Raw genomic sequence first — 26,966 nt, 5'->3', positions numbered from 1 at the left:
TTCCTAGGGTTTCTGTAACAAAGCACTGCAAACTGGGTCTCACAGTTCTGGAGGCTGAGAGCCTGAAATCAAGGTGTGGGCAGGGCTGGTTCCTTCCAAAGGCCGAATGGTAGTCTCTTCTGGTGTTCTGCTGGCAATTGGGGCATTTCTTGACTTGTAGATGCCCTGCCCTGATCTCTGTCTTCATGTTAACATGGCATTTCCCCTGTGGCACTTAAGATAGAGGGGCCGCCCACAAGGATGGGAGAACAGTGACCCCTGGGAGTGAAAAACTACCCGCAGCCAACAGCCAGCAAGGAAACAGGCTCTTCAGTCCCATGACCACATGGAACTGAATTCTACCAACAACATGAATCTAGGAAGCAGGTTCTTCCGTAGACCCTCCAGACAAGTCACCGGCCAGCCAAAACCTTGACTTTGGCCTAGCGTCCCTATACAAAGAACCCATTTGAACCCACCTGGTTTCTGATCTACAGACCTGTGAGCTAATAAGCGGCTATTATTTTAAGCTGTTAAATTCACGATTATTTGTTACACAGCTTGGAAAAACCAACACACTGCCTTACTCTCTGGGGCGTCCACTGTGATGCCGATAAGAACAAGGAAAGGAGAGTGGGAAGCCCTTACTGGTTCCTCTGAGCAGGCAAAGGAACAGTACACACCATTCCCAACAGGCTCAGCCCTGCCTCCCAGCCAGGTGGGGGGCTTGTACAGAAGGCTGCCTTCTTTTTTTCTTTTGGAAACACATACTTTAGAATAATGTTTTCCTTTGCCTTCTTTTATGCATCTTGCTGCAAGCTCTGAAGGTAAGTGCTATTTGAAATGTTATCGAACAAGGTTGGTTGCCATCAATGCCATGTTTTAATTTTAATTTTACGAATTATCTAAGGGCAGGGGGGCTACTGTTTCTATATGCTGGCATGAAATTTACATCTCCATTTGCAGAAGGATTATTTACCAATGAAAGTAGTTACTACATTTACCTCTGGGGCCCTGGTTGCAGTAATAATCCTCTTACATAAGTGGCTGTCTCTGGGAAATTAACCACATCTCCTCTGACTGCTTGGCGTTGGGCCAATCCTGAGCATCTCTCTCTTCGGTTGAAGTAATTCAAATTTGGATGCTATCAACTCGGGGAAATGAGCTTGCTCTCCGTTTGCTGGATCAGGAAGCCAGCGCTTTGAACACAGTGTTCACTTCCCTTCGGGGAACAACATCTCTTGATTAAGTGGAAATATTTTTCAACAGAGAACCTGCTGCTCCAGATTTGCTAAAACTGGTGCAACCGTCTATTTCCATTCCTGTGTCAAATGTTGGGGTCAAAAGAATGTTGAGTGTTAGGAGTAATTTGTGATTTGTGTTGAGTTAGTAAGGAGTGGGCAATATAATAAAAGCATAATATGCTAATTAGAACAGACGTCCTTCTGGGGCTGCTGCTGCGAGGGCCGGGGCGGCGGCCGGGGCTGCTGCCTCAGCCCTTAGAGCCCCTTGCACGAATTTTGTGCATCAGGCTATATATATATACACACACACACACACACACATATGTGTATATATATATATGTGTGTATATATACATATATATACACACACACACACATATATATGTATGTGTGTGTGTGTGTTTTATTTGTTTGGAAGAAAATGAAGTGTTTGAAAAATAAATTTTAATGGCTAAGCAAACCCTATTTATTTAAACAATATTTTTGCATAATTACTTGCACCATTCTACTCAGTGACTTTGCAGTATTGCGATTCTGGTGATCATGCTTTTGTTGTGTCTGACATTTCTGGTGAATCATTTGTTAACTTCTTTGTTGGGCTGGTTGCAGGACTTCAGTGAAGTCTCCTCTTTGGGGTGCCACCATAATCTACAGAGTTGAGACTTTTATTTGCTGCAACAAACATTTTCTGAGCTACTACATTCTAAGCTCTGAACCAGTGCCAGGGAGACAGGAATAAACAATGCATTCTCTTCCCTGAAGATGCTCTTGGTTTATGAGGATAGTTCTCCAGTGTGTCCCAGGGATGGAGACCACTATTCCTCATGTGCATTGAAAATACCTTGAAGTATTGATATGGCGCACTAAGCTAAAGCAAATGCTATAAGATTTTATGATAAACCAGATATGATGTTATATTAGAGTCTAGTATAGACACGTGTGTAGGTACCAAAGACTTAAGAAAGAATGGGGGGAAAAAACAGCTGAAAAATCTAAACATGGGGATAATCCTACATGTAATACTTTTTTGTAAATTGGAAAAGAGACATTGCTATTTCAGTTTACCATGGTTTGGGGTCACTGTTGCATTAGAAGAAGTTAATAGGTAAACGAGTTGAAGATGGTACATTACAAGCCCTTACAAAGTTTACCTTTCAAATGAAACACTGTGCTCTGCCTGTATTTTTCTATTCCTCCAAAATTTTCAGTTCCTCTTTTTTTTTTCTTTTTTTTTTTCTTTTTTTTGCAAATAGGTTGGAAAATAAACAACTTACTCTAGCCTGGTATCCAGCCATCTGTGTTCTGACCCACCCACTACCCAGTCTCCTATTCATTCCCCACATTCTCTGCTCCAGCTGCTTTGAACTGCACCCCATATCCCATTCCCACCCCAACATGCCCAATAATCTCCTCCTCCATGCCTTTCTCCATGATGGTCCTTCCCTGGCAGTCCCATCTTATCAAGAATCAAGCCCAACTCAAATCCATGAATCTCTCCCGGATATCCTTCCCTTTCCAACAACCAGAGTGAATTCTTTTATCCCTATTTTTCTATTTCTACCCCTCTCTAAGCCATGCTAGAAGGAGCCAGAACTGCCCTACTACCACCAGGCATTTGCCTCCCTTGTCTCCTCCTCCAGGCAGCCTGAGATGCATTGTAAAGGAAGGTCTCTCTTGCAGTGATGGTAGTAGATGCCACTTATTAGTCCCAGATACAATCATACTATCATGCCCATATTGGGATGAGGAAAGAGAGGCTCAGGGAGTGGTGACCCAAATGGTAGATGGCAAAGCCACACTTGGACTCCCAGTCTATCTGCTTCCAAGGACTGTGCTGCCATTATACACACTCCAGAGCCTCCCTATACTCTCATCATCTTCACGGGGATATGGGCAGGGATGTGTCTTTATCTCATCCCTGTGCCTTAACCTGGCAAACACACAAAATATATCTATTGAACTGAATTAAATTTACATTAGAGGAAAGAAAAGAGATGATACCACTTTCTCTGGCTCTTACCAGCAAAGTTTAAAATGATTGATACTATTCAATATCGGTGAGTAGGTGAAAGAAAAAGAAAACCTCTTTTAATTCCTTGCTAATGGGTGTGCTAATTAACACTTCCATTTTGGAACTGTCTATCAGAGTAAAAATGTGCATGCCCTGACATGCAATTCCCTTCCAGGACATCAGCTACATGAGGCCACTCTACCAAGCCCAGAAGACATAGCAGCTCTGCCTTATGCAGAGAAACAAACACAGGGAGGTAGCCAAAATGAGGAGACAAAGAAACACTGTCCCAAAGGGAAGAACAGAGCAAAACTCCTGAAAAAGAACTAAATAAAATTGAAACAAGCATTCTACTAGGTGCAAAGTTCAAAACCCTGGTTATAAGCATCCTCAATGAATTCAGTGAGAATTTCAACAAAGAAAGAGGAAACATAAAAACAGAAATCACAGAAAACAACCAGTCAGAAATGAAGAATACACTACCTGAAATGAAGAATACATTATAGGGAGTCAACAGGGGAGTAGATGAAATTGAGGGTCAAATCAGAGATTTGGAATATAAGGAAGCAAAAAACACCCAATCAGAACAGCAAAAAGAAAAAAGAATCCCCCCAAAATGAAGGTAGTGTAAGAAGCCTCTGGGACAACTTCAAGCAAACCAACATTTACATCATGGGGGTGCCAGAAGGAGAAGCGAGAGAGTAAGAAGTTGTAAACCTCTTTGAAAAAGTAACAGAAAACCTCCCTAACCTGGTGAAGGAAATAGACATACAAGTCCAGGAAGTGCAGAGAGTCCCAAACATCATGAACACAAAGAAACCTACACCAAGGCACATCATAATTAAAATGCAAAAGGTTAAAGACAAAAAGAGAGAATATTAAAAGCAGCAAGAGAAAAGCCGTTAGTTGCCTATAAGGAAACTCCCACAAGACTGTCAGCTGATTTCTCAACAGAAACTTTGCAGGCCAGGAGGGAGTGGCAGGAAATATTCAAAGTGATGGAAAGCAAGGATCTACAACCAAGATACCCAGCCCACCCACAAGTTGAGAAGCACCTTGGAACCATGAGGAGACGTCTCTCCTCACCTATCAGAATTGCTGCAAAACCTGGAGAGCAGTGTGAGAGAAAAATCAAATGTGTTTCACAGGTAAAATAGGGTCTTGACCCTGGCCGGGTAGCTCAGTTGGGTGTGTTGTCTCCATACACCAAGGTTTCAGGTTCACTGTCCAGTCACGGTACATATAGAAACAACCAATGAATGCATCAGTAAGTGGAACAACAAATCGATCTCTTTCTTCCTCTGTCTCTCTTTCCCTTCCTCTCTCTCTAAAATAAATTTTAAAAATTTTAAGAGAGGTTCTTTATTCACACAATACCTTCCTTGGTTTTACTCTAAATGCCAAACCTAAAAAAGAAAAAAAGGAAAGAAGGAAGTTACACCCCTTAGGCATCCTCTGTACCCACTGCTTGGTTGCCATGACAACACCTATCTGCTGCACATTCTATTCATCTGTTTCCCTTTCCACCATTGAGCGTGCAGACCCTTTGCCTTCTGGTGCCTCCCAATGGTAAAACCTAACCAATACATGTCTCTGGGGATGGTGCCTACTTTTAAAGATACATTGAGCTATTTTAATAAAAGTCAACATTTCCTGCTTCTTTTGAAACTTTGCAAGTTGGGACAGCACAGGGCCTGAACTCTCAGCAGGCTATGACAGACTTGGATTTAGTACCTGATGATCCCTTCCCTGGAGCCCAGGCTATCCTGACGGTCACTGCTTCCATGAAGCAGCTTCTCTCCTTCCTGGGACCTGCCTGAGGACCCTGGAATTGGAATCCTTTTTGTCAACGAATAATGCATCAGTAAGGATTCACCTAAGTATGCCATTGACATTGCTGTCAGTTGACTATTCAAGACCAGGCACTGGTATGCATGCCTGACTACAATGAAGCCTTCTGAGGTGGCCTCCACTAGCTGAGGTCCTAGTAGTCCCTAATACTGTTGTGCTCAAACGGTAGACTGGACTGTCCTTTAGCAACCCACTGCTCTGAGTTCCTGCAATGGCAGAGGTTCTTGCTCCCTGGCTGCCTGATTCTTCCTCCTCCTGGACAGCTCCACTGTCATAGGCTCTCTCAAGTCAGAAAATGGGAATCTAAAAATATCTCAGGCATCACTGCACTGACATAATGCCTCTGTTGTCCCAAGAGCAGATTCTCCGTCAAAAGAATAGTTTCAAGAGCCAGTTAGGTTTAAGTTCAACACTACGTGTGAAATGACTTTGAACTTGTTTCTCCTTCTTCCCCCCGCCCCACTCTCTCTGGACAAAGAAGTGTTTTTTAAAAGATCTGATTAGAGCAGAAGAGTAGGAGGTGGGCCACAGTTCAGCCTGGAATTATGAAGCATGGCTTGACTTAACATGTGCAGAGGCATCAGTGCCTGGCATAGTCCCTGACACACAGTAGGTTCTCAAAATATATTGGAGGGAAGACCGAGAGATAGGAACCTACCCGGTGGATATGTTTTTGTTTCTCTATTTTGTTTTACTGAATTCTATTGAATACCTACAATGCATAACACATTTTCCTAGGCTCAGCTAAGGTTCTTCCATTCACTTATTGCATTTATTCATCCCCTGCATGCCTACTTCGCATTCCTGCAATCACCATTTGCATGTGTGATTCAGCTCTTTGATTGACAGCTCATAATCTCATCACTCACCCAAATACGCTTCAAGAGCAAAGTGCTGCTCTTATCATTAGCAGTCATCACAATGTCATAGATATCTAAATGTGACAGAAAATCTCCCACTTCCGTTTCACATGGTGTAATATGGAATCTCTGCAATCAGCCAGGAAAAAGGAATTCTACAGTAGCTTTTTCTATAGGCTGGCGTGATCCACATCCTCCCAAATGCACCTGCGCCCTAGAGAGCTCTGTGTGGTAGGCGCAATGGCAGGCTGTCCTCCTCTGGACCACGTTCACTGAACGGTACCATCTAACAACCAGAAAGCAACTCGCCAATCAGCAAGTCGCTGTGTTGTTTCATCAGACCCTGATCAAGCCAGTTCACCCCCCAACAGTGTAATACTGGGCATGTAACAGACACTCAATAAACTTTTCATGGATGAATGAATGATTGCACAGAAAATGAATGATCAACCCAGGCACTGATTTTACAAATAAAACAGAGACCTGAAAATTACTGGGCTCTTGTTCTAGTCACTAAATCAACCTCCTGCCGATCAGCAAATCTGTCTCCCTCTGGATGACCTAAATGCACTGCTCTTTTGTTTTGCTTTCATGGGAATTCTGATAAGATTCAGTGCCCCTCATGCTCTGGCACAGGGATTGGAGAGAAAATGCAGCAGGCTTCCTCCACCCTCTGACCACAGAGCCCACAGAGACTCAAAAAATACCAAATCGTCCAGACAAAATTTAGAAAAGCAAGAGGGAATTTTTTGTTTGTTTGTTTGTTTGTATCAGGAGAGAAAACCCAGGCACAATGAAAAGAGATTTTATTTTTCAGGTGAGAAACCTTGCTCTATGTCGGCTATAGAATCGCGACAACACTTCTTCATGTTATGTTCTCAGGGCTTTGGGAAATTCATATATGTAATACGTGTTCATTGAACAAAATTCACATGAAGTAGAATTACATATTAAATGAAAGTCCCTTCTCCGCTCTCCCATCTTTGTTTCACCTTCCAGCTCCCTGAGGAATAGACAGAGGTGGGGATTAGCCTGCGCAGTGGTGACTGGGAAGTGCTCTTGCTCACCAGAGCCGTGGAGGAGCAAAGCAAGCAGGCCTGGGCTGGGCAGAGGGAGAGGTTCAACTGTGATGTAGGTGCCCTAAAGGCTACAGCTGAAGCATAGGGGAACTGGGGCGCTGAGATAGATTGTCAGCATTGTCCTAAAAGGAGGCAAGGGCCTTTGCACTCCGCCCCTTCCACCATTCACTAGGTGTGCATTGCCCTTCAACCGCTGCAGAAGAGGGTGCAAAGTTGTAGGAGGCAGCTCCCTTCAGCTCAGGGCAACTCCTGGGGAGGGGAGGCACTGAGCTATGGGCCACCAGCAGCTAACACTTCAAGCACGCGGGGAATATGTGCCTTGTTTTTCTTTCTTTTTTGTTTTATTATATTTTTATTGATTTCAGAGAGGAAGGGAGAGGGAGAGATAGAAACATCAATGATGAGAGAGAATCACTGATGGGCTGCCTTCTGCACACCCGCTACTGGGGATCAAGCCCACAACCAGGTATGTGTCCTGACCAGGAATCCAACCCTGACCTCCTGGTTCATAGGTCGATGCTCAACCACAGAACCACACCAGCCAGATTGTGCCTTGTTTTTCAAGGGAGAATCAGGTGGCACATTACAGCAATGCATTGTATTATCTCTCCAAAGCCCACACACTTTCTATGTCTCTATGAATACATGAAACAAACATGCATGCACGCACACATGCACACACAAGGAGCAGTATAGTATCATAGTTAAGGACATGAATTTTGGAGCCAACCTTAGAAATTTACAGTCTCTCTGGGCCTCGGTTGCCCCCTTGGTTCAAGTGGGGGATGGTGACACTAGTCCTGATCATTGAGGATTAAATGGGTGAATGAATGTTAAGTTCTGCGAATGAAGCTTGCCCCATAAAAAGACTTAGCTATTTGATTGTGCCCTCAAGCATTACCTTGAGCATGCTTCTCTGTTATTCACACAGATGTATTTCATTCCTTTTAGTATCTGAATAGTACTCTTGAATATTGAATATTGTGGATTTGCCAATTTCTTTAACAATTCCCTTCTATTGGGCATTTGAGTAGTCTCTGACTTCTCATAATTACAAGTCCTGTAGCAATGAACATCCCTATACCCTTATCTTTGTAAATTTGGAAGGCTGCCTGTAAGATAGACTCCTGAAAGTTGAATGATTTGTTAAAGAATAAGCATATCCAAATTTTGACAGACACTGCTCATTGGCCTCTGGAAAGACTGTATCATTCTAACCTGGACCTAAGCATCATGAGATGCAAGTGTCCTTCTCCCCCTCCCCAGCCTCTCCACCCACCACACACCAACACTGGAAATTAAAAATCATTTATATGCTTGCCAGGCTAATGGGTGAAATAATGGGTTTATTTGTTTTAATTTGCATTCAACCAATCCTTGAGAAATGAAGCTTTTTAGACATGCATGTACAGATGCTCCTTGATTTATGATGGGGTTCATACTGGTAAACCTATTATAAACTGAAAAAGTTAAGTAAAAAATGCTTGTAATACACCCAACCTACCAAACCTCACAGCTCAGTCCAGCCTACCTTACGTCTACCACACCTGAGGCTCTGAAACTAACTGTCCCCTATTCCACACAAAGTCAATTCAAACACATGGGGACAGACATTTTCAATGGCTAACCATGAGGTTTGACCACGGTTGGTTGGTTATTTTTAGTTTGTGATGCATTTTTTTCACATACTAGGCAAAGTACTGAAAATCAGGTACAGCGGTAGAGCGGCAGATTCGGAAATTACTGAAAAATCGGTACAGCGGTCTGGTAGGGTTAAATGTGCTCAGAACACTCACATTAACCTACAATTGTGCAAAATCATCTAACATGAAAGCTGATTTTATTTTTAAGAAGTACTGAATAGCTCATGTAACTTATGGGTATTGCTTTCCTACCAGTGTAATGTCAAAAAAGTCCTAAGGCAAATCATCATAGGTTGGGGACTGTCTGTACCTGCATTTGTGACTTGCCTTCATGTTCTTTTCCTCTGGACTCTCTTTGACAACATGTTTTTTAACTTATATATCCACTTTGAACAGCTTGTTCACTTGTCTGCATCTTTTGAGGTGCCTCTCAGCTTACGGAGGTTACATTTTCAAGTACTCAAGTCAGCCAGTCCTCTTTCCGGCACCTAAGTTCAGAGTTCCGTGCATGTAGGAGGTGTAAAAGAACAGCTACCACAAGGTCAGGTTCAGATGCAAGACCCACATTCTCCTCAGAACAGCTAGTTCTTTCTCAGCCCCGAACTCCCCATCTGCTGCAGATGTGTCAGCCCTGCTTTCCTTTTTGTAGTCCGTTCCTGATTATTAACATCTAAGACAATGTCTGGTCTCCAATCTCATCCTCACAGCCTCTTTAGCATAGATCTTTGCCCTGCTCTTCTTTCAGATTCTGCTTCTTCTTTTCAAGTCTTCTGACTAAACCAAAGTTGGTTAGAGGTCAGCCTCCAGGAGGGACAATTTCTTGTGCCATCATCTAACTGTGGTCACTTCTCTGCTGGTTCCAACTGCTGGTGTCACCCTGCTAGGTCCTGGCACTGATGGGTAATGGCTACGTTGCTTGTGTGTTGCTGGGGCCAAGACAGTAGGGAGGCTACAGGGACGTGCTCAGATTTTCACACTGGCACAGTGAGCTGAGACTGGCTGCTGCTGGTGTGGAGGCACCTGAGGAGTGCCTGGTTGTCACACAGCATCAGTGTCTGCTGCCCCCTGGCGTGGAGGACCTCCCCAGTAGCAGGCACATCTCCTTTTGGCCCCTGCTAGGGGAGTCCGCATCACTCCTTATAGGAAACATACCTTGTGACTCCTGTCCCTCATATAAATGTCAAGCTTCATTAGCAAGGATCATAAGAGTGAGCTGGCCCTCTTCTGTGACCCTCTAAGAGTCACAAGGAACTTTGACAGGGGTTCGGTCATTCTGAAACACAGTCCCTTCAGGTCCTGCTAGTGTGGTGTCCAACGTGAGGGCCGTTTGCTGTGTGTCCTCTGAGGGAGATGTGGATGGGGGAGAATTAACACTCACCAACTGTGCTTTACTCAAGAAAAGGACTCTTCCTCCTTCTCCTGCACAGGTATGGGGACCTGGGGAGGGTGATGTCTCACACAGTTCTGCAGAGACAACTGCTTTGCAAACTTTGTAGAGGGATGCACACTCTACATTCCAAAGGTCTGCCTCGGCTCCCTTCGCCTGTTAGCTCGACAATGCCTGTGCAGAGTATCTATGATTTTGTGACTCAGCAAGAGAAGACTGATGGCGAGAATAATGATAAAAGATGGTAGTTATTAATAGCAGCTGTCGAACCGTTTCTGGGTTTCGGCTTTCAGTATGACAGAGGAAGTGCCTGGCAGATCAATCTTTGCAACAACATCCATAAACTTTGGACAAAATATAAAAAGGGCAAAATATACCCAAAGGCTCAGTGTTTGCAAAGTATCTGGCAGGCGGCTAATGGATGAGTCATAACCTGTATCTCCTGGAACCTGAGGAAACACCACCAAGAGGCTGCCAAACGTAGTAAATGCCCCACATTAGTAGAAAAAGCACATCTATCCTTATCAGTGCAATTAGGCTCCAGACCCCTAGGAGAAGGGGACAGGTGTGGAGAATTGAAAGGGAGGCGAATTGAAAGGGAGGTCAGCATTCAAGTTGGTTGTCAAGGTTGCCAGTGAGTTAGGCAGGGAAGGGGAAACATTTTTTAAGAAGTTACACAAAATAAGCCAAATATGTAAACAGTCCGAGGAATGCCAGGAAGATAAAAAAATCAAATACAGGCACATGACAGGGCTAGAATCAAGGCAAGGGCAGGGCCAACTGTGAGGAAGCAGGCTAGGGCCAAGGTTCTGAGAGGTTTGAAAGACAGGTTGGGGTCAGCGTCACAGGTTCGACGTCCATAGGTTACCCTGTTATGATGTGGTACATTTTGCCTGTTCACGCAGAGTCTCCTAGCCATGCAATCCCAGGTTCTTTATTTCTTTATCCTTTCAAGGGGAAAACACTGAAGAGGCTGATTCAAGAGTTACTATTAGCTTCAATGAGTAAAATAGAAGGACCCAATGGTGAGCCAATGGAATGGGGATGCCTTGGTCCAATTCAGCACCAAGGCCAGCACAAGGCAAAGTTTACTAGTAACCTGCCTCCAATATGATCTACCCATGTCAAACAACAAAGATCTTGATATAATCAATAATCTGTGAGAATGAATCTCCTTGTCTGGCTACTTTTAATTCGTGTTAGATCAATGTTTTATTTCCATCTTGATAAACAGAGAGATGCCACATGAATATAGGATCTTAGCAGAGATCATTGTGTCTCCATTGTCTGCGACATCATCACCTTGGAGGTATTCCAGAAATCAAATTTTCTCACGTGGGATAATGAAATCCTTATTCATGTAATGATAGGTTGGTGATAAACTGAAGAGAAATGCTATCTGATGATGTTTACTTAGCAGGATTTTTTTTCTTGTCTCCCTGCTTTCTCACGCCAGATTATCTATCTCTTATAATTGAGTAGGAATACGACTGTGATACATGGCCTTGGTTCACAATTGCCCAAGGTATCCTCATTGTTATGAGACTGAGGAGAAAATTCTACATCAGATTAACTCTCACTAAACCAGCGATGGCAAACCTTTTGAGCTCGGCGTGTCAGCATTTTGAAAAACCCTAACTTAACGCTGGTGCCGTGTCACATATAGACATTTTTTGATATTTGCAACCACAGTAAAACAAAGACTTATATTTTTGATATTTATTTTATATATTTAAATGCCATTTAACAAAGAAAAATCAACCAAAAAAATGAGTTCGCGTGTCACCTCTGACACGCGTGTCATAGGTTCGCCATCACTGCACTAGACTAAGCCCATAGAGGTCGCTTTTACAAACCAAGGGGACCTTATAGTCCCCTTGCATCGCGCCTTTTAAATAAGCAAGACTCCAGGTACCAAAGGTCGCCAGACATGCCTCTTCTCAACAGCATGAGCCCTCTGGAGCTGCCCATTCCAGTCTGCCTCATGCTTTGGTCTCAAAGGCCCATTTATCTCAGCTTTCGAGTTTGGCCTGTCTTCCATTTGACTCCCTTGCTTTCAGAATGGGCACTTTATGCTGCTCCTCTAGCTCGATCCCTGGTTGCCTCTTTGACTGTGATTGCTCCTCGCCACTATGACCCTCCTGGGTTTGATGATGCCAACTTAAAATTCTCATCTCACCCAGTCTAACCCAGCTCCTAGGGTCTTCCTATGGACCACAGGCTTCAAGGCCACGTTGTCTCCACAAGGGGAGTGGTGGGACCTGGAGAGACTGATCTTTCAAAGCGCCCCTGTGAGGCTGTACTTCTTTCCTTTGAGCAGTAACTGAGGAACTGCATTAGAGGAGGGGGAGGGATCTCTTTGAATTCCTTCGTCAGAGTCCTTGCACATATAGGCAGAGACTGTTCTTTGGGGAATGGTGACTCTCCAGCCACAGGAAGGATGGGGCAGTGTAATATGTGGCAGACATGCTCCTTTCTGAAGGAGGGGGCACGAGAAGGCTCTGCCTTATCGTTACAACGCATAGTGGAGGAGGAAGAAGACCGTGCCATGGCCTGAGCATCATTTCCAGCCTCCAGGGTTGGCACGCTGGTTTCATTATCAGCACTCGGCTGGCTTTGTGGAAGAAGAATGTATTTGGAGCAAGACCAACCCGAGTTTCAAGTTGACCCTGCTCCTGAGACTTTGGGACTCAGCTTCCTCCTGTATAAAGGGAGCATACTGACCATTTATCTCAGCCTCCGAGTTTGTGTGTGTGCACACACACACATACATGTACTGCATGACGCACACATACATATGCATGTGTGTATGCATATGAACATGTGCGTGCACATGCACCTGCCTGAATATTATGATTATTACATTATGCCGAGTACTGTTCCAATCACATTATAAATGTTACTTCATGTAGTCTTTCTAACAATACTATAAGGCAGGCACCATTGTTTACCATCCGTTCAGACGGAAAACTGAAGCGCAAGGAAATCAGGTTGCTTTGGAAGGATGCACAGCTAGTCAGCCACGCAGTCAGGATCCAAATGCGCAATGTGGCTCTGACTTGGTGCTCTTCACCATTGCCCTCTGCTGTCCCACGTGGTCCCCCAGACACACAGCCTAGCTGATACCCAGTAAATGAAGGCAATTGTAACAATAACAGCAATTATCTCCTCACCACACACTGAAGGCAATTCCACAATGCGTCGTCAATTTATTAATTCAACTAGCAAATTATGTAAATGTGCTGAGCAGTTGCAGAATGCCAACGTGCTTACAAAATGTGAAAAATAAATTAAAGCTGTTATCTCTCCATGCACTGCTGCCCTCTCTCTCCCCCTTGCATCCGCAGCACCTGGTGCCCCGTGGGCATCCAGTGGATGCTTATTAATTTGTGTCTCACACTGTCTGGTTGTAGAACATAATGATATCAATATTACCATTAATATTACCATTGTCACAAACGAGAATTCCATGTTAAAGAAAAAGTGCTATTGGAACAGGCGTATACAAAGGTCCAGACTGCATGACCCTTCCAAAGTCTGGTAAGTTCCAAATTCTGCATCTGACATAGGGAGGGCAGAGCTGTTCTGTCCTAGCATGGCCCCAGGCGGTTGTTTCCTGTCTTGGGAACCAGCATCTTCTGTAAAATTTGCCAAGACATTTCTGCCTCTCATTCTTGTTGGCAAGTTGGCCCAATTCCGAAATTTGGCAAGGGCATGACAAGCCACCACTTCCCCACGCCTGCCCTGGCCGCTTGGTACAGTCTGCCTCAGGATCTGGGTTAACCTTTGTTAGAGAAAGCTTGCAGAACTAGGACCAAGATCATCACTAATGCATAGTGTACCAGGCCGCCGTGTTCCGGCTCCCCGTCCCCTTTCATGTGAAATTCACTGCCTGGGCTAAGTGGCCCTCTGCAAAGCCAGCCCTGTGACTAATGGGCCTTTGATCAGGTTTTGCTTCCTGACATCTGTACTCACAAATGAATGTTTATCCCAATTAAGTCATGCGCATCGCTTCTTCCTATCCTCTGATGGCAAAGCATGCCCTCATCTCAAGCTCCTCCCCCCCACCACCCCCCAAACCCCCCCCCCCCCCCCCCCCCGCCGAATTGATCTATGTCAGGGATAATATCATTCCATTTGGAAGAACTCGGCTTGGGGTTTGAAGCATGTGCAGTTTAGGACACATTGGAGAGAAAGGGTGAGAGTTGAAGATGTGGTGGGAACAGATGTGCTGGCATCTGCTAGCATCCTCCAGTGTGGGCAGGACAACTACCATTTTTGAGCACCTGCAATTGCTAGTGTGTAAAGAACTCCATGCGCATGATTTCCATTTTACCTTCATATTAATCTTATAAGTAGCATTGGCTCTGTACAGCTATGTGACCAGCCCGAATGAACCAGGTGCTCGGTGACTCCAGTTTTATTCCCCCAACACCTTGGATGATCAGTATCTTTTTCTCATACACTAGAAATAGTGCTGAGGTTTGAGCTCCGGGTCAGTTCCCTGATACCTTTTATTGTCTTGGATAAGTTGCATATCCTTTCTGATCATCTGCAAATCAAGATCTCCCAGGAACGCCCGGCTGGCATGGATCAGTGGTTAAGCATCGACCAATGAACATGTGCCCAGATTGCAGGTTTGATCCAGGAGGCAGCCAATCAATGATTCTCTCTCATCACTGATGTTTTTCTCTCTCTCTCCCTCTTCCTTCCTCTCTAAAAATCAATAAAAATATATTTAAAAAAAAAATCTCCCAGCATGTGCTTTGCTTACCTGACCAAATTCTTGTGACTGGGATTTGCATATGATAACATGCTGCCCTAATGTGGCGGGTTATTGACAGGCGCATAAACAGCCTTTGTTCTTCTGTGGCCTTCTCTGGGCCCCTCCCTGACCTTTTCTGACTCCAAAAGCAACACTTGGGTCTGCTTTGCCAATAACAGCCTTGTTTTCATTATTTTGGGATAATTTGGTCCTGAAGTTGCAATAGAAATAGCCATTGAACATTCTGTCATGGGAATTTCAAAGATTCCATTTTTCTTCGGGAAAGAAGAAATGGGAGCCAACAGAACAGCAATTAAACCCATAGTTTAAAAACAACTGCTACTAAGGCACCGATGATATCATGCAATCGTTGGAATTTCTCCTATTTTCTCAGGCTCGCAGAGCAGGCAGGGCAGCCCTCTGAAATCTCACGCCAGCCAGCTGTCGGCTTCTGTTCCGGGGGATGCCACTCCCTTGCATCTCTTTGGCAAAGTCCACTTTCCCACCACCCAAGTCTGCTGTGCTTAACTCCTAGCATAACCAGGAAACCAGGAGTGGGCCTGGTGCTGCTTCAGCCATCCAGGGTTCCTGTGGCGTCAAAGGGGTCTTGCTCCCTGTGGCAGCTTCCTGGCATGGAGACTCACTGGTCACGCAATAGGAACCATTAACGGAATAGTCTCTGACCCAATACTAGGTGGGTTGATACACCCTACAGGGGACAAAAGAAATATATAGCCTACCTAATCCACATGTAATGTGCTAAAAAAAATCCCAGTGTCCTTTATCCAGAAAGGAGGCTAACCAGGGGCATCCGACTGGGGCTACATCACTGCTAATAACTGGCCACGGAAGCACAACATCTAATCTTATGACGAGTATGCCCATCTTGAGCAAGAGATTTCCTGGGGCCTAAAGTCCCACTACCATACCAGGAAGAAAGTTGACGTTTCCCTGGAAAGATAATCATAAAACTGCCGTCTGACCCAACGATTCCATCCCTAGGTACATACCCTCCAAATTAAAAACAAGTACTTAAACAAAACATTGTACACAAATGTTCAAATACACAATAGTGAAAACAACACAGCTATCCACCAGTGGATGAATGGACATACAAATCGCAGTATGCTCTCACAATGGAATATCATTCAGCCATAAAAAGAAATGAAGTACAGATTTGTGTTAACTGTGGACAGATTTTTAATACATTACGCTAAGTGAAAGAAGCCAGATACACAAGGCCACAAATTGTATGATTTCGTTTACGTAAAATACCCAGAATAGGTAAATCCATAGAAACAGACAGCAGATGGGAGGTCATCAGAGGTGGAGGGAAGAGGGAATGGGGAGTAACTGGGTTTAATTGCTGTTGGTAAGGGGCTTTATATTAGAGTAATGAAAATGTTTTGAAGCTAGATAGAGGTGGTGGTTGCATAACATTATAAATGTACTGAATGCCTCTGAATTATTCAGTTTAAAATGGTAACTTTTATGGTATGTGAATTTCACCTAAATGTTAAAAAACAAAACCCTACTACTAAAGCCTACAACTTCCTATGAAATGAATAAAAAATATTAAATAATACAGGCAGATCGATGAATGGGCAGACATAAACATGTGATAAAGCATGAAGAATAAAGTGTTAATTACAAAATCCAGGTGGTAGGTAGATGGGTGTTCATTGCAAAATTCAATTTTCCATTGGGTTTCACAATGTTTATAAGGAAATAATAGAAAAGGAATACAGTGCGGTACTTGTCATCTCATCAGGGAGTTGGGAAAGTAGGTACCCAAATGCTAGTCTCCAACATGGGGCTTCCGGGCTTGGTCCCGACCATGACATGTTTGGGAACTTGTCAGGATAAATGAGCTGAGCTTGTCCACTGCACACCTTCCTCTCTTCCCCTTCTCACCCGTCTGCAGGTAATGCCACCTTTTCCTGATAATACCTGCCACTTACATCTGCCACAGCCAGAACCTGTACCAGGTGACTTACATTAATTGTCTCCAATCCTGATAACACCTAAAGTGGCTTACAGATGAGAAACCTTCTGTAATAATAAGTAAAACTGGACACAAAAAGGACATACGTTTTACTAGTATGTAAGCCCATTGTATAAGACGTAGAAAAACCACAGGCAAATGAATTCAGAGGGAACATAATGCTAACCTTGAAGGGCAGTTGATTAAAGGACTCATAGGGGCACTTCTGGGCTGCGTGCTGGGACCATTTTATTTCTTGATCTAGTGTTGATTCTATGAATAAATTCATATTGAAAATCCACCGAGCTGAACCATGCGCTCCTTTTTGTACGTGTAAGATATATCAATAAAAGTTTAATAAAACTAAATCAATGAACAGTTAAGTAGATTTAATCAGTAAAACCAAAAGCAAGTCTGTTGAAAAGATTAATTTTAAGAGGATGGGATTAAGATGTACAAATTGCCAGTTATAAAAATAGTCCCGGGGACGTAAAGGACAGCATAGAGAAAACAGCCAATACTATTGTAATAAGTGTGTTGTGTCAGATGGGTGCTGGACTTACTGGGGTGATCACTTCATTAGTTATATAAATAGCTAATCAGCATGTTGTACACCTGAAACTAATATAATAGTGTGTGTCAAGAGTAATTGAAAAGTTTTTTAAGTTGGAGAAAGAACACATTCTAGTTAAACAATTTATAAAGGACTTAGGAATAAGAAAAGACATAACTGCCCATGTAGAGAGAGCTGCAATTTTACAGCAGACTCCTGTACACAGCTGTACCCCAATCAGGAATTCCAGGGCCTTGAAACCCTCGATGAAATGAATGCTTTCCTAAGAAAACAATGACACGAAGAGTGTAGGAAAGCAGCAGCCTATCAGAGAGGCTGCTGCTGTCAGGAGCCCAAACAATAGCTGAATTCATAACCCCTCTCCTCTCGTTAGCCTCTGGAGGGGCCACAGCCACATGCACCGCCTAACCAATTAGTGAATGGCTAGGGGCCTCTGTGAATTGCAGGCCCCTTGTCCTGCAGAAACTGTAAAACCTGCCACAGAAAGAAAGTCGTCAGAGTTACAGTGATCAGAGTCTACTCTAAACCCATTTCTTGTGAAACTGCAGAGCACTGGGCTAAGACCTTGCCCTCCAGAGCCGAGACTGGAGTTATGTAGCCCCAAACCAAGGAACGCTTACAGCCACCCGGAGCTGGCAGAGGCAAGGAAGGACCCTCCCCAGGGGGGCCTTCGGAGGCAGGAAGGCCCCACCAGCACCTGCATGTCAGGATTCTGGGCTCCAAAAAATGGAGAGAAGCAATTTCTGTTGTTCCAAGCCACACAGTGTGTGGTAATTGGTTACGGCAGCCACAGGAAACTACCGCAACCTCCACACTCCAGGTTAAAAACAGACCCCAGTAGAGTGAGCAAACCCAAGATCCCCCAATAGGCTTCAGAGATGTGTCCTCACTCACTGGGTGGTCGGGAGGCCCATTGGCCTAGTAAAACCTCATCCCTGGAACAATCATGGCTGCCAACCTCGGCCTCAATGTCCAGTCTCCCTTGGCCTTCTGCTGTCCATTGCCCCGGCTGATAGAAACCTCTCTCGCCCCCTCCCTCCCTCCTGCTGCTGCCCCATTTCATTCAAGCAACTGCTTCTTTTCTCCTGGGGACGTACGCAAACACTGATCTTCATGGTTGGTCTGACTGCTGATGCCCACCACTTAAGTTCAAGTCCCTCAATCCCTCAGAACTTAATGTGCTACCAATTACCGCATAATGAGTCACTGAGAATCATTTATTGCAAACATTTTAGCTCCCTAGCTGGGATTCAAAGAAGGGGATATTAATTCTAGATATCTGATTCATTGAGAAATTTCCAATCTAGAATTACTATAGATCCCCCAGTTCCCAAAGGGGGTAATTTGGGGGACATGTGACAGAGTAACACGTTCATTCGCTCCCTATTTCCTTAGTACCTACTTGCTACCAAGTACTTTGCCGGGTGTTGGAAATAGATGAATCAATGAAAGGAAGAGCTCATTGTCTCCTGTAGTTGGGGAAAGCCATTTAGTTGAAGAATTCGAGTACAATATGATAAGCATCCTCTTGTGGTATAAACAGGGCTGCTTAGGCATCTCACAGATGGAGGGGTTGTTTCTGGAGGTGGGGTAGGGCTTGAGAGCAACAGTCTCATTTATTCCTCTAGATCAGTGGTTCTCAACCTTCCTAATGCCGCGACCCTTCCTTAAAAATACAGTTCCTCATGTTGTGGTGACCCCCAACCATAAAATTATTTTCGTTGCTACTTCATTACTGTAATTTTGCTACTGTTATGAATTGTAATGTAAATATCTGATCTGCAGGATGTATTTTCATTGTTACAAATTGAACCTAATTAAAGCATAGTGATTAATCACAAAAACAATATGTAATTATATATGTGTTTTCCGATGGTCTTAGGCGACCCCTGTGATAGGGTCGTTTGACCCCCAAAGGGGTCGTGACCCACAGGTTGAGAACTGCTGCTCTAGATGCAGCCTTCACCTTCCCCACCTGCTCTGTGCTCTTGGAGGTGTCCCCTAGGCACAGCATCCTCTGGGGTGCATGCCCCAGGCTTCCAGGTGGTTTCAACCAATGAGAGGCCCTCAGATGCTGGGGGAGCGTTCCCTCCTGGCGCCCTGCAGGTTAGCAGGGGCCGCACTGTTCTGGCAGAGGCCGCAGCTTCTATCTGGAGGCCCCTCTCCTGAGTCTGACCATGTTCCAGGAACTGCTTCCTCCTTCCTGTCTCCAGCCCTTGCTAGCCTTGGGCTGCCTCGGCCTCCCATCTTGCTTTCCTACATCTCCCCTGCATCTCTGTAAATAGTCTCCCCAGGAGCATCCTCTAACCATGGATGGGAGTGTGCCGCCTGTCTCCTGCTGGGACCCGGATGGAGCCTGGGGATGCTGCCCAGATGGGTGACCTTGGAATGAGGTCCTGAAGAATAAGTGAGGTTTTGCCAAGTGCCTACTCCCCGCCCCCCCCCCCCCGCTTTTTTATTACTGATCTACCACTAAGAATGTTGCATCCACTAAGGCATAGATTATGGATGCACCACCTTAAAATTCTCCTCTTGTTCAGAAAAATGATTTCAAACTTGGAAATAAGTAAAAGGATAATAGGGTGACCTGTGATCATGCAAAGATAGTTTCTAATAAGCCCATCGAAGAGGTAGGGTGGGGTCCTCCAGGCTGAAGTAAGAACATTATCAAGGCTGGGGGAGGCCTGGGAGCCCACTGCCCATTTGGGGACTAACAAGTGCTGCTTCTCTTTTTATGGAGAGGCCTGGGGTGGGGGTGGGGGTGGGAAAGGAAATTGGCATGTTGAAAGGCCGTGGGTTCCATGCTAAGGCTTTTGAATGTTGTCCTCTGAGGGATGGGAAATTCAAAAGACACTGACAACATTTCAGTGTCTTGAATTTCCAGATACCCAGGTCTTTCTACTAATCCTGTACTTCAGGAATCTGAGGCTGGTGTAGATCTGTGCTCTGAACTTATGCTTTATTGGTTTTGTACTCTTTCTTGCTCGATAGTTAATAAAATTCACTCTTGGAGTGTGAGCAGAGGAAGGCTGTTGACTTTTAAAAACATCAAATCACTTCAAAGGCTTTTCCTTCGACTAGTGCATTATATTATGGAAAAAGGGAAGATTACTCTTTTTATATATCACAGTTTCATTTGCTTACAGAAAATTTTACTGAACATGACAGTCTTTCACAACCTTATAAAAGGAGTGCTGAATCAGAATGGAGATTCTTAGCTCAGGTCTCAGGGAAAAGGGAAGGGGGGCTGGGAGAGAGTAGCAGAGGCCTGAATATGGGGGTGAGAAGGAAGGGACATCGAGGAAGAGAGAAAGGTTCAGAGCAGCACTGCCCAAAAGAAATGTCGCATAAACCAGAGACGCAAGGCTCACGTGCAATTTTAAATGTGGTGGAAGCCACACTAAAGAAGTAAAAAGAGGTGCAAGCAACCCACATGTCCCTTGATGGGTGGATGGATAACGTGGTACATACATATAATGAAATACTATTCAGGTAAAAAGGAAGGAAATTCTGACACGTGCAGCAATGTGGATGAACCTTGAAGGTATTATGCTCAGTGAAATAAGCCAGTCATGAAAGACACGTACTGTATGATTCCACTTGCAGAAGGGTGCTTGCCAGAGAGTGAAGGAAAGAGGGGGTGGGGAACTGCTTCATGGTATAGAGTACGTTTTGCAAGATGAAAGGAATTGTAGCGATTGGTTGCACAATAATATGCGTGCACTTAACACTACTGAACTGCACACTTAAAACTGGCTAAGATGGGTAGTTCCATGCTATGTTTATTTTACCACAATTTTTTTTAAAAGTAAAAAGAAATCGGTAAAATTAATTTTAGGAATATATTTCAAACATCATTTCAATGTGTCAATTAATATAAATTTATTGGAATAGTTTACATTTTTTAAGGTAAATACTAAGCTGTTGAGATCTGATGTGTATTTTTACACTATGGTACACCTTGCTTTAAACTAGCTACATTTCCTTTAAAAAATATATATTTTTTTTTATTGATTTCAGAGAGGAAGGGAGAGGGAGGGAGAGATAGAAACATCAATGATGAGACAGAATCATTGATCGGCTGCCTCCTGCATGCCCCCTACTGGGGATGGAGCCTGCAACCCGGACATGTGCCCGGACCAGGAATTGAACAATGACCTCCTGGTTCATGGGTCGAAGCTTAACCACTGAGTCATGCCGGCTGGGCTGAACTAGTGCTCAGCAGCCACATGTGGCTAATGGCCACCATGTTGAACAGTGCAGGTCTAGGACACTGAACCAGGAGGGGGCTCCGCTGGGAATCTTATCCTTTCCTTACAAGTGCACCAATGACTGGCCCCAGGGCGATATTTTCTTCACGACCTTCTACCTTTGAGTCAGGACCAGGCATGACTGAGACCTAACTTTTCTGTGCAGCATCCTGGGAGGGGGATTCTAAAAGCCACCCAGAACCCTATGCTGCAAGAGACCAGAATAGACCCTGGAGCCCACCTCCGCTTTCCCGGGGAAATCCCTTGCTGTGATGCTTGGCCTTTGATCCAGTGCTCACTTGTTGGTATCAGTGAGGTGCGGCCACAGATAACAGACGCCAGTCAGACTCCCTCGCTCTGTGACCTCAGACAGGTGAATAACATGGCAGAGCCTGGGCTTCTTCGTTGGCAAAGTAGAGATAAGGATGCTGGCCTCTTATATGGCCGTTGTGAGCAATAACTCAAAATGCACACGCAGAGTTTCCGTCAAAAGTGGTGCATGGTGAATACTTAGTCATTTTGTTATAAAAAATCACCACCAGCATCATTATCATCATTCCTCTGGTGCATTCTAGCTGTATAGCAGTGTTTAGACTTTCAATCATTCCCATGCCAATGATAAATGAGTTGATGGTGCCATGATTAAGAACACAGACTCAGAGTTAAACTGCTTGGGCTCAAATTGTCCTGACACTTTCAAGCGGCATGAGACTCCTTTCTCAATGCCTCCGCCTCCTTGTCCCTGGGCCCCAGTCACGAGGCTCTGTCTACCCTGCAGCATCACCTCCTCGTGTCTCAATTTTCAAATCTGTGAAATGGGAGTAATAATAGTCAACACTGCATAAAATTGTTGTGAGGATTAGATGCACTCATGTAGATGGAAGACTTAAAACGTCCTGGCACCTGGCAAACCTTTGGTAAGTGGAAGCTGTTATTAATGGGGATGTGCAATAAATAAAGCAGAAACTCTATTTGCTCTCCCAGAGGATAATCTTGCAGAAAAGGTAGGCCTTAAAGCGATAATACAGTAAAGATCACCCTGGCCAGTTTTCTCAGTGGTTACAGCATTGGCACACAGTCCAGGGTTTGATTCCCCATCAAGGGCAAGTACCTCAGTTGCAGGTTCCCCAGCCTTGGTCAGGGTGTATGCAGGAGGCAACCAATTGATGTGTCTTTCTCACATCGATGTTTCTCTCTCTCTCTCTCTCTCTCTCTCTCTCTCTCTCTCTCTCTCTCTCTCCCTTCCTCCCTCCACCCTCCCTTCACTCTCTGTAGAAATCAATGGGGAAAAAATCCTCCATTGAGGATTTTAAAAATTAATAATAATAATAATAATAAAGATTGGGGAGTGTTATCAGATGGGATGTCCTTACTAAAGTCTTGTTTAAACTCATTGCTACAATCTAAAGCCTCTTGTCCTCTCCTCTGCAAAGGCCCTATTCGCTGGCCGACAGTGAGCACACTGGTCTGTCCATCCCCGGAAGCAGCAAGACCGCCTTTCCTTCTCAGACCACGGCCCGCCAGGTGCCACTGGCGCACCAGTTTTGAGAAGCAGCGCTTCTGTTAAGCCCTCGCAGGCTGAAGGAGTCCATAGCGCCCCTAACGCACCTACATTTCTCAGACCTGCTCGCACACGGGCAGGAAAATCTTGCTCCCCAGATACTGCCACTTGCCACTGGCGTAGGTGGGGGTGGGCTAGGGCACGCTGGGCTTCTGCATGGCACCCCTCTTGGCTTTTGCACAAATGATTACAGAATAAAAAAGAGATTAGCACTGAAGCAGTTTATGGTGAGCTACACAGGAGGCCGAACAGCACCGCTTAATCTCCAAATTGGCCAGATAGCAGAGAAGAGGATATAAAAGAAGTAAATTGTTGGTAAAATTGTCCTTATAGGAGGTAGGGAGGCTGAAAGGCGCTTTTACAGCTCTTGTCTGATAAGAGCTGGCATTGGGCCCTGGCTGCCCTCCGTCATTAAAGCCTGTGCAGTTGGGAGAAGTACACACAGCATTTCCATTTTCCTCCCAACAACTTGGCTAGTCCTCACCTTCCCCAGGAGCAGCTGCCCCACCACCCCCTACCGGGCAGGCCTCAGCCCCGAAACTGCCCAGGACTGAGTTCTCCTTGAGAGGCTCTGTCAGGGGCGGAAGGGCTTGGAGACCATTCTGGGGTGGTTTCCTCTTCCATGGCCCTACTCATCCTTCTGGGAAGCCCTGGCACAGGACAGAGAGCTTTGCCCTCCCCTCCCCCAGCACCTACGGAGATGCAACGGGGAGGCTGCTGAACTTGGGTTCCTTGTGTGAGGCACTGACACAGGGAGTGAACCTGAGAAGGTGCAGAATTGTCCCAGGGAGAGGGATATTGCCTGGCTTCATCGGGCTCAAAAGCCAGCTTAACAAAAGGGACGAGTACCTTCTTATACTACACTTGATCTTAGCCAAAAGGCCGAGAAGCGATCGAGTACCTTCTTATAACTCCTAATTTAGAAGGGGGGGCGGGGAGGGGATAATCTAATGTGTATAAGGCTCTAGATAAAAATAATATCAAAATAAATGGAGATGTATCTACCATATTACTGATGGTTTTTGACACTGGAAATATGTCTCAGAGAACAGTTTGTTATTAGGAAGGAAAAGCCACAAAAATGTTCATTTTTTTTACCCTCCCCAATGTCAATGTTAAAAATTCAGTCCCCCTCCGATTTTTTATTTTTTAAAGAAAGGGAAGTAAAAACCGCTCTATGCACAGGCATATTCACAGTGGCATTACAATTATGGAAAAACTAGAAGCAATTCAAATAGCTAACAATCGCTAAATAGATTACAGTATATCCATTTAAGGGATCAATCCACTTAATACAGCCCCACAATTAACCATCTGTGTGAAAGCAGGACTGGAAGATGAGAAAGTATTGATGGAATAATACTGGGGCAAGAAGCAGAGTTCAGGACTATATCTAGACCAGTGATGGCGAACCTATGACACGCGTGTCACAGGTGACACACGAACTCATTTTTTTTGGTTGATTTTTCTTTGTTAAATGGCATTTAAATATATAAAGTAAATATCAAAAATATAAGTCTTTGTTTTACTATGGTTGCAAATATAAAAAAATTTCTATATGTGACACAGCACCAGAGTTAAGTTAGGTTTTTCAAAATGCTGACACGCTGAGCTCAAAAGGTTCGCCATCACTGATCTAGACTATGGTTACAACTGTGTCACAAAGGGCCTGCAGGGAGAGCAAAGCGGAGAACCAGGGGTGCTAAAAGGGTAAGATTAGGAGACAGTCTTTTAAAAACACTTCATAATATTTCCACAATGCATTGTTACTAGCAATAAAAACATAAATACTAACAGAGCCTGGGCATCAGACTCCGCATCTTGACGCATTTCTTTGGCTTTCCCTGGGTTGCCTAAGTTAGATCCTCCCAACCTGGGTGCCAAGAGGCCCCTAGCCACTCCTCCCCAGCAGCTCTGAGCAGCCTCACCTGTCTACCCTGCAAGGCAGGGCCTCAGTGAGAAGATTCCCATGATGCCTGGTTCACATTTCATGCACACCCTCCCCCTCTGCCCTCCCCCTCGCCATAGCAACTTGGGAGCTAGGGTTCTGACCCTCCAGTCTAACAGCCTTCAGTGCTGCATCCCAGCATCGGCTGACGGCTCTCGTCCCAGCCAAGTCCCAGTGAAGTGTCTCAGACTCCCCCACTCTCATTACACATGGCTGCTCAAAGCCCAGTGTCCCTCCCTGCTCCCCCTCCCCCAGAAGGGAACTTTTACGCAGGCATTTACTGCAGACATTCGAGCATTTAAACATTCGGCACCAAGCGCTCAGCCATAGCATAGCTTCTAAAGAGAGAAACAAGGGTAGGGAAACAAACAAGAAACTGACAACCGTGTCCTCTGATAACCAGAATGCAAGCAAGTTTCGGGCCAGGTGGGCTGGCGCTCTGCACACCGTGTAGCATCGCTAACAATAACCCAGAGGTACGAGCCGGCTCCCGATGCAGAGACAACCTGGGGCCGCTGCACCGGTGCTTCAGCGCAAAACAAATTCTCTCCTGTCCTTTCCCTCAGCTTCAGTCTATCCCAGAGGTTCCCAGGAAATTTCAGGCTTGCTTTAAAAAAACAAATCAAAACATTGAAAATATTCCCCAAAGTTCAACAATGGCATCAGCCCTGGCATCCCTGAGACACCTGCTTCTCCGCCCCGGGCTGACAAGATGCATGAGAGCCGTGCTCTTCCGGGCCGGGCTGTGCTTCCCGAACTCCTGTACCTGCGAGGTTAAACTGCCCTGGATTTGGTGCTGCTCGCTACAGACAACTCGAGCTGAGAGCCAGAGATGCAAAAGTGCCCCTTGCCTTTCTGTGGCTAGCGGGATGTAAATGCCCCATAGGAGCGCGGTGGGATGGCAAAGGCATGGAGATCGACACATCCACAAAAGAAAGTTGGGAAAGAAACCCTCTGGGGGAGTCCGTTCGCCCTGGACAGCTCTCTCGGGCTGAGGTGTCTTTCTGCCGCACAGCCCAAGCTCAAGGATGGAGAAGAAGAAGAAAAGAAATATTGCCCACCTGCTGCTCGCATCTATGAGCATCAGCGGAGGACTTGCGAGTGCGTGTGGGCACACGCCTGCACCTCTTTTGGAAGAGGAGGGCAGATTCCCGAATGCACTTGTTAATTGTGCGAACCATCCCTCCCACTCCAGCCACAAAGCCCCAGCCCACACGCGCTCGCCCACCTCCCTGCCGAGCCCCCTCCCCAGCATTCCTTCCCCAGCTGCAGAGAAATCATCAGTTGCTACTCACATGCAGCAGCTTCAGCCTTCCTCTACCTCTTCCCAGCCTGTGCACGGGCTCCGGGCTCGGAGGCAGCTGCTGCGGCTGCTGCGGCGGCTGCTGCTTTTCCTGTTGCAAGTGAAACAAGCCCTCATCGACAGAGATGGTTTTCCTCTGGGCTGCTTTGTCTGCGCTTCCCCAGATGAATGCCGCCTTGTTTATGTCATTATCCGAGTTCGATAGCTCCCGGAGTGCAGGCAGGGCTTTGGGGCTGTCCTCTCCCACCGGCTGGGCTTCTGGAGAGAGAAACAACAGACCTGACACTGACAACTGATCAACTGATCACATGAACACACTCCAGGGGATGGCAACCCAAGACTCCGAGGTGGCACGTTCGCTCACAACGATACCGTGCACAGCCGTGGGTCGTCTGTCTTCTCCCGGCACCGTGAGCCTGGCCAAGCTGAAGAGACATTATCTCTGAACTGAACGGCTGCCAGAATGGCTCCAGGTGAAGCGATGTGAGCTTTACAAAGTGCCAGATCACAGCAGGATCCTGCCCCTC

General features: G+C 45.4%; 1 protein-coding gene across 1 annotated transcript in view; it reads right to left on the bottom strand.

Annotated features, from left to right (window-relative positions):
- ANKFN1 (ankyrin repeat and fibronectin type III domain containing 1) overlaps window positions 1-26,966 on the bottom strand; it is a 482,658-nt gene that overhangs the window by 334,711 nt on the left and 120,981 nt on the right. The window contains exon 3 of the mRNA XM_081109618.1: window positions 26,432-26,697. Coding sequence (XP_080965744.1) covers window positions 26,432-26,697 — 266 coding nt within the window. The remainder of the gene's footprint in view (window positions 1-26,431; window positions 26,698-26,966) is intronic.

Source organism: Myotis nattereri, assembly GCF_964212035.1.
Source record: "Myotis nattereri genome assembly, chromosome: 16".
Classification (NCBI taxonomy): Eukaryota; Metazoa; Chordata; class Mammalia; order Chiroptera; family Vespertilionidae; genus Myotis; species Myotis nattereri.
This window is presented reverse-complemented; position numbering and strand designations above follow the sequence as displayed.